We start from the raw sequence: 10,510 nt of genomic DNA, 5'->3' as shown, positions 1-10,510 counted from the left end.
AGGTTTGTGTCCCCTGCTGCCTCCCTCGTGCTGCGGGGCTGTGGTGGGGGCTGCTGGGCAGAGCCTGCCCCAAAGTGTCAGGAGGGGCTGACCCCGGGTCTGGCACAGCCACTAATGCAAGGAGGTTCCAGATGCTGTTGTGTGGAGGGCTCCAATGTCAGATGAACCTTTCCCTGATGATTGCCCTTGGTTTTCTGAGCAGATTCAGAGCAGAGGCAGGTGAAGGACACTTGTGGCCAGGACACAGAGCTCCTGCCCCTCTGGGGCTGCTGTCCCACCCTGCTGGCAGCCCCACAGTCACACTGAGTGCTGACTGCAATCCCACCCTTTGCCTCGCTCTGTTCATGAAGGCAGAGCTGCCAAACTGCAGCAGGGGTTGGATGGGGAGCCTGGAGTCATCCCCTGCCAACACACTCCCCTGGCCCCAGCCCATGGCAGGGAACGAGGCTGAGCTCTCTCCATGGAGAGGGGGACATGGAGAGGGGGACGTGGACAGGAGGACATGGACAGGAGGACATGGAGAGGGGGACATGGAGAGGGGGACGTGGGAGGAGGCCACACATGGAGCTCCCTGGAGCTGATGGAGGGGAGGGCTTGGCCATGGGGCTGCCAAGCCCCTGCCAGCACTGCTGCACCCACCAAAGGAGACCCCAGCACCCCCCACCCCCACTGCACTTCTGCTGATCCCCCCAGCCAACCCTGCCCCAGATATGGTTAAATTAGAAGGGAAATCTATTTCCTGTTGTTTTTGTTGTTTTTTTAAAACAGGGGAGTAAGTCAGTGTTAAATATAGATATATGATATGTAAATGAATCTGACAACTAAGTGAATAAAAAATGAAGGTTTAAATTATTGAAGGGTAGGAGGAGATGGCGCATGCAAATAGCATTAATGTGGAAAGAGGCAGTGCTGAGAACAGGGAAAGGAGGTTTTGAAACGTAATTATTTCTTTTAAGAAAAGGGCTGCACATAAAATAAAAGCCAACAGAGCTGGTGCGTGTTTGTCTCAAAGCCTTTTCTCTTCTGCCCATCCCTTTATCTTTCTGGCTTTTTTTTTTTCTTCCCTGCAAAGCAAAGAGGGGAATCAAAGGCTACTGAGGGCTTTTTAGCTTTAATTAAAATAAAATAAATGAAGTTTTAGTTGCTCACAAGAACAAGTAAGACCCAGGGATGTCCGATCACAGGCTGCTGCTGAGAGGGCAGGAGCAGGTGTTTGGTGATTGATTTGGTGGGAACAGGGCTCTGTGGCTGCCAGAGCCAGAGCAGTCACAGCCACCCCTGGAATTGGGGGGGACCTCCAGCACTTTGCAGAGGAAGCATGGGCTTACCTTTCACGGAAAAATACCCACCTGACAATGTTAACCTGAGGATTTCACTGTGCAGACACTTTGTTGGCTTTTGTTCCTGTTCCTCCCTGTGCTGCAGATCCCGTGGGGCAGGATCAGAGCATGGGGCTGGTTGTGGTAGCATCAGCCATTCAGTACTGAAAATAGGAAACTCTGGTGTTTTCTATCAGTGGTAAAGCTGACAAAGAACTCTGGTGGTCGATCTGCAAGTGCAGAAAATGCCCCCATCACCTTCCCCAGTGCTGTATTTCTGCCTCTTCAGAACTGACGGGGCAGGTTATGGGATCCCTTTCCCTAATTCAGAATGTGATGTCTTGGGACGAGTTGTTAAATCTATAGATCAAAATGTCATTTATTAGAAAAGTGCCTCCCTGGGGATTCTCATCCTTCGCTCGTTATTTGTCGTGTGCTGACAGTGAGCTCTGTTGTGTCTAATCTGTCTTTCTGGCTGTTTACACAGCCCTCACTGTGGTGGCACCTGAGTGTCTCCCATGGCTTAAAAAATGATGGTTTGCTTCCAGCTCCTTCTCATGCTCTGCAGAGCCCCAGGGGCTTCAGGCTTTGTGGAAAGCATATGGGAGAGATTTTCCTGTTCCCTTGCAAGATTCCAGCGGTGGAGGGTCCTCCCCAGGGGTCTGTACAGGGTGTGGTGACACGTGGGGCTCACCCACTGCCTGTGACACTGCTGTCACGGGTGCTCATGGAGCTGCCTGGGAGTTCAGGGCGGCCCTGGCGTGCCCCACGTCACCTCAGGCTGCTCCTGCCTGATGTGGGCTGTGGGCAGGTGAAGGTGAAGGCAAGGTTGTCTTCCAGCCCATAGTGGGAGCCCCAGGTGTTCCCAGCCTGCATCCTGGCAGGACCCACGAGCCATCCACGCCAGCTCTCCAGGTTTTGGGACAGGACCCGGGAGCAGTTCCTGCTCCCTAAGTGGTAAATGACCTGCACCAGGGTCAGGCACACAAACCACCAGCCTTTCATGGCAGAATTCTGCCCAGCTGCTCCATCCTTCAGCAGATCTCTGGGATGTGTGGGATGGTTTGCTTTGTCTGTGTCATCGCCCAGACCAGCTCAAGGGTTTGTGCTCCCTGCATGAACTCATTAAAACGGTATTTTCCCCCCTAGACGGCTTTTCCATCGATGAAATGAGGGGGGAAGAGAATTCCTCCATGGATCCCCCCTCGTTTTCACTGTCTGCTTGACAGATGCCATTCACGCCACTTGTCAGGCCAGGTGCTGGGGTGACACAGAGCCAGCTCCTGCTGCAGCCTCTCTGCAGGGCTCAGGGCACTTGCCCTTGCAGTGCCATCTCTCGGCTCCCAGGCCCCCGTGGTTCCTGTGGCTCCGGTGGCTCCCAGTCCATCCCAGTGCGGGTCCTTTCTCCCCGTTTCGGTCTCCATGGCGACGCGCTCTCCCTGCCGCACAGCATCCTCGGCTCGCCACTTCCAGCGCTGCGTTTGTGCTCCCAGCCTTTGTCTCCCGCCTGGCGCTGGCAGCCGGCCAGGCCAGGCATCCATTTCAAAGCAGCCTTTGTTTTATCGGTGCAGTAGCTGCTCAGAAATCCATGGGATTCACTCAGGGCGAGAACACTGTGTTTTTCCTCGCTCTCCTCCTTCCCCCCGAGCTGGTGTGAGCACATCTCCTGGCAGAGGGCAGCAGGATGGGGCTGTGCCGGCGCTCACGCCTCGGAGGGATGGGCAGCAGCAAGTGGGGGCAGGAGTGTTGCTCCTGTCCCCTCCCCAGGCAGAGCTGACATTTCCTTGCACGGTCACACGTGCCACTTTCAGCACAGCCCTGCCCTCCAGGCTTGGTGGCAGCCAGATCTGCTGGGCTGAGATAGAAGATTCCAGCCCCCGGCAGAGGAAAAAAGTGCTTGGAGTGAACTCGGAGCCCAAAGCTGGGATCCTGCCCGAGCTCGCTGCCTGTTCCCCTCTGTGTCTGCCAGCTGGGCCAGAGGCAGGGCAGAGCCAGACAGTGCAATCCATTAATTGTAATATCTGTCCTTGCTTCCAGGGAGTTCAAGGCTTTGAAGAAGGGATGATGTTACACATCTGCTCAAAGATAGATGCAAAAGTTTGCGCATGCCTCTGCAGGTGTATTATTGAGGGTTGGTGGGGACTCCAGGCACTCCTGTCCCTGTGGACCTTCCCCAGGTCACAGGGAGGCAGCCAGGAGGGGACACAAAGGGGGGCTGTGAACTGTCATTTTTGAAGGTCCTGGTGCTCCCCAGGGCACCCCTGCAACCTTCAGAGCATGGAGTGAGGCAGGAGGGAAAAGAGAGGAGAACGGGAGAACGGTGAATACTTTGTTAAGGGCAGAAGAAGCAGCTGTGTGTCAGCCTTGCCAAGAAAAAAAATGTCTCCAGGAGAGCCTGTCCTCTGAAACAGGCATCTGGGAAGGCAGCAGGAGCTGGGCAGCAGCTGAGGAGAGTTTATCCAGCAGTTTGTCCTACCCTACTGCTATGGAACACCTTCAGCCTTGGGCCACATCACTCAGAGCCTGCCTGTGCCAAGCTGGGCTGCAGCTGGAACGGGCACGAGGAGCTGGTCTTGAGAGTCTCACTGAAAGGACCTTTTCACCTTGCTGAACCTCAGACACTCTCCTAAGTGATTCACTGCATTGTTATGGTGAGATGTAGCCACCTCAGCACTACAGTGACTGCAACTGGGGCCACTGGGAGAGCTGGGAGCACAGGAGTTCAGGGTCCCACAGAAGAACCACGATGTGGTTCAGGCACGACAGTGGCCGGAAGAGCCAGACACTTCCCCACCTGGAGACAGTCCCAGAAGGTAAAAAGTGCCAGAGCTCTTGCCGTGGTCTGTGGTGCTGCTCAATAAAGTGTGTCCTGGCCCCATTTATTCTCCATAATTAGGAAACTGAGCAGACGAATCGCTCTCTGAAGCCTAAACCAGAGCATGTTGCTGGCACAAAAAGAACTGGTCTGTGACAGAGCAGGAATTGTTTGTGCCATTTCAGTGAGAAGTGCAAAGGAAACAGGTGAAATCTGTTAATTTGGTGCTGTGCTGAATAAGGGCAGGTGTGAGTGAGGTGATTGATGAGCATCGATTAGCAAGGGCTCAGAGCTGTTAGACATGGTGCAGGACAGAGCACACGGTGGGGTGTGTAGCCCTGGGGCAGATGAGGACTGCAGGCAGGGGAAGCTGCTTCTTCTGTGAACATCAGTGTTTGCATGAGGTCATCACAAATAACTGAGACTGGAGGACAGAAACGGGAGGGAAAACACTTTTCCCTGCACACATCATCTGTATCTTCTTGCTGGTGGGTTGTAGCTCTGTGGGCTCTCCAAAAACAATGCCCCATTACTTTTTGGAATTATATTTTTGGTTAGCAAAAGCCTAGAAACAAGCTGGAAAGAGCCATGGCTGTGGAAGAGAGTCCCGCATGTGCAGAGCCAGCAGACTCCATGTGGGCAAAGCAGCTGAGCTGCCGACAGGGCAGGTGATGCCCGGGCTGGCTGGACAGGGGCACTGCTGGGGCAGCATCTTGAGGGGACCCTCTGGAGCTGGGGGACGCCCCACCAGCCCCCACAAAGGTTTGGGATGGGCCATATTCACTGCCACCTGAACAGTGTGGAGCATGGGACCTGGGCAGGGCTGCAGGAAGCCCAGAGCTGTGATTCCCCGTGGAAGTGCAATGCAGCCCTGGTAAATAAATAGAGGCTGGATCTTGTCAGTCTCTTGTACTGCAGCACTTCCAAGCGTGGGGACGCGAGGCTGCTGTAATTGGCTGGATGCAGAGCGAAATCCAGGCTCAGCGATTCCATTTTGCAGTTGGCAGCCTTCCCAAACACAGATCAGGGAATGCAAGTTGGACTGGCTTTGAAACACAGGGAAATCCTTTATCTTTGATATTTATTTTTTTTTTCCGATTTAAAGGGTTGGATTAAATCCTCATTTAATAACCCCAAGTGCCTGCTCTGCCCTGCTCTGAGAGTGGTGCCAAGGCACTGGGGCCCGGAGGAAAGGCAGGGAATGTTCTCCCAGGACAGATCCCATGGCTGTTTGCTGCTGCAGCCCATGAATCAAAACCGACTGTGTAACCCCCAGCCTCAGCACGGGGGGAGTTCCTTGCTTCCCAGGTCTGTTTCCTGCTGCTTTCAGGGCTGATTGGAAGACAAGCCCAACATTTTCTGCTACCAACTTCCAGTTATGTAATTTGTGGGTTTTTCTCCTAATTAAGGATCCTCAGAGCCCCAGATGTTCCTCTCTAACACACAGCCCAGCTGACTGCACTGACAGGCTCTGGAGCAGGGATTGTTTTATCAGTAAGTGCTGCCTGTTCAGTACCTTTATACTGCCGCCTCTTACCATCGCCTGGGCTATTTTTAAATCCTTAAATAAAGTGTCTACAATGAAAAAGAAAGGAGCCTCCTTGCAGAGGAACGCAGAGCCACCACATTGACGAGGAGACTGTTTTCCCTTGTCTGTCAAACCAGCTCATTTAGATTATTTAAGTCAAGAGCAATTTTGAAAACAATCTGTTTTGCCGGTGACAGCGGCTCCGCTCTGCGTAACGATGCTGAATGGAGCAAGTGGCTGAGAGTTACCGACAGCAAATTCCTCACATCCCCAGGCCCCAGCTTCTCCTGAGACAGCCCCGGCTCTGTTTTTCCCAGACATGAAGCAGAAAGTATTTTCTAACATGTCGGCTTCCTTTGCCCGGAGAGCAAACTGCAGCTGAAGGGGAAGGGCGGAGGGGATGGGAGCGCTGAAATGGCGCCAGCTCCTCTTTAACTGTTTTCAGGCTGTGCAGTTCTCTGTCTCCTGCAGTTTATTCTCTTGCTCTGATGATATGAAAATCCCAATTAAAAAGTGAACGGGGATGTGGCGATGGGAGGACGTGTGTGTGTGTGCCAGGCTGGCAGGGTGCAGGTGGTGGCTGCTGTTGCTGGGAGAGGATATTTGGGGATCACTGCCCAGGAGGGCATGTTTGCCCAGTGGTGAAAGTGTAACCGCACGGGTCCGTCCCTGGCAGCTGCCTTGAATGCGGGCAGCTTGTTTGTCCTTGAAGAGTTGCTTCCATTATTTCTAATTTCTAATGCTGTGTGTGAGCAGAGTGCTGCAGAGCTGTTCAGACCCACATCAGGGGAGGACAGCAGTGCCAGACTGAGGAGGGAGCATCACGGGTGGCACGAGCTGGTTCCTCCTTGCACACACTGCCCAGGGTACTCCTTTCCATCCAGGAGCACGGGGGGTCCTGGGACAGGGATCCCGTGAGGAAGAGAAGCACTGACATTTCACAGATGGGGTTAAGGATTTATCTACCTTTCAAGCTTAAAGCAGATCCCAATTTGGGTGGTTAGGAACATCATTTTAAGCACAGAGGTGTTTTGCTTCCCCTTTGATGGCAGAATCAGAACCCGGGGCCTTAGCAAAGAAGTCCAGAGGTCCAAGCTTCAGAGAGCACCAAGGGACAAAGAATGAACCAAACAACTGTAGTAAGCAGGAGAGTAGATCCTCCAGAACCTCAGTTCCCAATTAATTCTACACTCAGCAGATATCAAGGCTAAAACCAGGAGTGGTTAACATCCAAGTGCTGCTTCCAGCCAGCACCCACTACCACTGCTTTGGATGGTGGGCTTTTGCATGGGTGAAGCTCAACCCACTGGTTCTTCTAGAAGAAAACATTCTTCCTATTTGAGGATTCCTGAATTTCCCTAGTCCATGCAGGAATTCACCAGTTTCATTTGTGTCAGAACTCAGCTGAGCTGACAAGTGTCACTTGTGAGGTGAGAGGTAAGATGATGAGGCTGATGCAAGGAGGAGATGACAGGGTAAGTGATGGAGGAGGGTTGGTTCTGCAGAGCTTTTGCTGATGGTGAACAGCCAGCTGCAGCACTTACATGCAGAAAGAAGGCCACTGCTGCAGCAGTCTAGTTGCTAGGAGCACGTGCATAAATAACATTAGAGAAGAACCTAAAATAATAAAGAAAGCTGCAGACCTTGACTATGAATTTTATTGACAGTGGCACAATGCAGTTAACAAACTGACATAACAGGAGTACATAATGAATTCATCAGCCTTCCCAACTGAGGACAGACTTAACAGCAGCCCTCCTACACCACGTGTAGTGCCTCCAAAGAGACATGAAACAGGGCTGCTGTGAATGGAACAGTGAGAGAGAGCTGAGTCACACTTCAGGAAATAATGGCTTTCAGTTACACACAATTACATGACAGTCCAAACTTTTTCATATGAAGAAAAATAAACAAGACCAAATTAACTAACAAGTTATTACAAGACACTGAGAAACTGATTTCAAACTGTCACTTTATGGCTGTGCCTGTTGAGCTCACAGCGATGCACTCTGCATTACTGAGCCTCTAAGGACAAAAATACACTCACTGGCTACTCTGCATTGTCATAAACATAGCCTCAAATACTGTAGGACCTTCTTCAGCTGAAACACACTGTACTTCATCCATGCTGGCAGAAAGACAGTGGATGCTGCAGCAGATCTCCAGGGACAATGGCTCATGTGCCCAGGTCACCCATTTGTCTCACAGAGGAATCAAACACCATTCCTTTTCTCACCAGCGTTGGTAAAAATGGTCAAGGCCCCCTGAAACTGGGCTGGAAAATGCTGGTGCCAATGTACAGCTGGAGGCAAGGAGAGAGCAAGAACCTCCCCACGCCAACAAAGCCCTGGCTGGGAGTGCTTGTCAGAGGCAGAACCACTTACTGGGAATTCTTGTCCACTCAGTTTGGCTCGTTCCTGACATTACTGCTCTCAGTTCTAACCCATTATCCTGTTCAGTCCTTTGACTGGTTTAATTTTTCTGATTTCTGGGATATTGTTACTGAAACCTAGTCTAGTAACAGAGTGTGGCTCATGTACTCTTCACGTGCTGTATTTGAAGTATCTCTGTGTGGTTTGAATTAAGCCCCATGTTCACATACATCGATCTCTCATCAAGTTTGCCAGTGCTGGGGACTTTTCTATTCCCTCTCTCAACCCAACAGTCAGTGGAAGGTTAAGAGAAATATCTATGTGGTTATTTAGACATTAACTCCTTTTATCTGCCAGTTGTTGATGCCCCGACCTTGGCATAGAGCTGGCACAGCAGCAGCACCCTGGGACAGCTGCCACACACAGGAAAAACACGTGTGGAAATGGGTGTTCTGTCCACCTGTGCCATGTCCTGCATCACTTGGGGAACAACTGTGTTATACTGGGGGTGCTTGATGAGACAGGGCCTGGAATTCCTCAGTGTGATTGGGATAACTGAAGACTACATCGGTGTGTGAGACCTCATCGCTCCCCACAACTGCCCAGGAGGGTGTAGTGAGGTGGGGCTCATCTCCTCTGCCATGCTGCAGAGGACATGGCCTTAAACTGAGACACGGGAGGTTCAGATTAGATACTAGAAAAAAAAATTCACTTTTCAGGTGGTCAGGCTTTGGTAGAGGCTGCCCAGGGAGGTGGTGGAGACTCCATCCCTGGAGTGTTTGATCTGGCACTGGGTGATGAAGTTTTGGGGTTTAGGGGTTACAGTGGCAGTGCTGGTTGAAGGTTGGATTGGATGATCTTAAAGGTCTTTTCCAACCGTGATGACAGTGTAACAGACTCTCCTGAGCTGGAGGGGACGCACAGGAACCATCCAGTCCAACTGCTGGCTGTGCAGAGGACTCCCCGGCAATCCCACCCGAGCACCCCCGAGGCGCTGTCCAAACGCTCCCGGAGCTCTGGCAGCCTCGGGGCCGGGACTATTCCCTGGGGAGCCTGGGCAGTGCCCAGCACCCTCTGGGGGAGGGGGAGAACCTTTCCTGATCTCCAACCCCTGACACAGCCGCAGCTGAAGTGATGATTCTGGGACTCTGGGACTCAGGCGGGCCCCGGCCCGAGGCTCCCGTGCTCCCAGCCCCGCAGGAGCGGCCTGGGCCGGCCTGGGGGCCCCGCTCCCTGCCCGTGCCGGGCTCCCGGTCCCGGCTCCACATCCTCCGTGCCGGGGTCCCTGTCCCGGTCCCGCCCCCGCTCCCCCCCGTGCCGGGGTCCCTGTCCCGGTCCCGGTCCCGGCCCCGCTCCCCCCGTGCTGGGGTCCCGGTCCCGGTCCCGCCCCCGCTCCCCCCGTGCTGGGGTCCCGGTCCCGGTCCCGCCCCCGCTCCCCCCATGCCGGGGTCCCTGTCCCGGTCCCGGTCCCGGCCCCGCTCCCCCCGTGCCGGGGTCCCTGTCCCGGTCCCGGCCCCGCTCCCCCCGTGCTGGGGTCCCGGTCCCGGTCCCGGCCCCGCTCCCCCCGTGCCGGCGCCCCGGAAGCGCGGCCGGGGCGGGTTCGCTTCCTGCGCGCGGGGCGGGCGGCGGCGGCGGCAGGAAATGGCGGCGGAGCTGCGGCTGCAGCTGCCGGGCCCTCCCGCTCCGCAGCGCCGGGCTCAGCCCGCCTAGAGCCGCCGGCCGCGCCGGGCCCGCGCCGCAGCCTCCGGGACGGACTCCGAGCACTTTACATACATGAGGTAGCGGGGCGGGCGGGCGGCGCCGGGAAGGGAAGGGAAGGGAAGGGAAGGGAAGGGAAGGGAAGGGAAGGGAAGGGAAGGGAAGGGAAGGGAAGGGAAGGGAAGGGAAGGGAAGGGCGGCGGGAGAGACCCGGAGCCGCAGCGGGTGGGATCGGGTTCCCCGCGGCAGCAGCGGCGCCGCCCGAGGGGCTGCAGCGCCCGCCCGGAGCGATGTGTCCCGTTCCCCCCGAGCCGGGCCCTCCCCAGCTCGGAGTTCGCTCCTGCGGGGCCGGCAGCGCCCGGGGCCGGCGGTGCGGCACGGAGCGTCCCGGTGCTGCGCTCGAACCGCGCTCGCGGGCTGAAGTGATGCAGCAGAATTGTTTCCCTTCAAGTCCTTGAGGCGGTGAAGTGCAAGGAGGGCACGCGGGGATGGGTGTGGGGCGCAGGCAGTGCTCAGGGACGGTGTTGGGATGCGGATGGGGCACGCAGGGTGGCAGCTCTGCGGTGCAAGGGTGGTGCTGGGGTAACAGGGATGGTGCTGGGGTACACAGAGGTTCTGGGGTAACAGAGATGGTGCTGGGGTACAGAGATAGTACTGGGGTGCAGGGATAGTGTCAGGGTTACACGGGTGATGTTGGAGTACAGGGATGATGCTAGGGCACACAGAGATGCTGTTGGGGCTCACGGGGTGGCAGATGCAGGTCCTGCCTGCTCCCCTC

At 55.1% G+C, this 10,510-nt stretch overlaps 1 protein-coding gene across 1 annotated transcript in view; it reads left to right on the top strand.

The window, feature by feature from the left end:
- Positions 1-9,680: 9,680 nt before the first annotated feature.
- Positions 9,681-10,510, top strand: part of TNRC6A (trinucleotide repeat containing adaptor 6A) — a 42,597-nt gene continuing 41,767 nt past the window's right edge. Inside the window, exon 1 of the mRNA XM_062503299.1 lies at positions 9,681-9,812. Within this exon, the coding sequence (XP_062359283.1) occupies positions 9,808-9,812 (5 nt within the window). The 5' untranslated portion in view covers positions 9,681-9,807. The remainder of the gene's footprint in view (positions 9,813-10,510) is intronic.

This window comes from Cinclus cinclus, chromosome 16 (genome assembly GCF_963662255.1).
Source record: "Cinclus cinclus chromosome 16, bCinCin1.1, whole genome shotgun sequence".
NCBI lineage: Eukaryota > Metazoa > Chordata > Aves > Passeriformes > Cinclidae > Cinclus > Cinclus cinclus.
The sequence above is the reverse complement of the archived record's forward strand: the minus strand, read 5'-3'. Positions and strand labels throughout refer to the sequence as shown.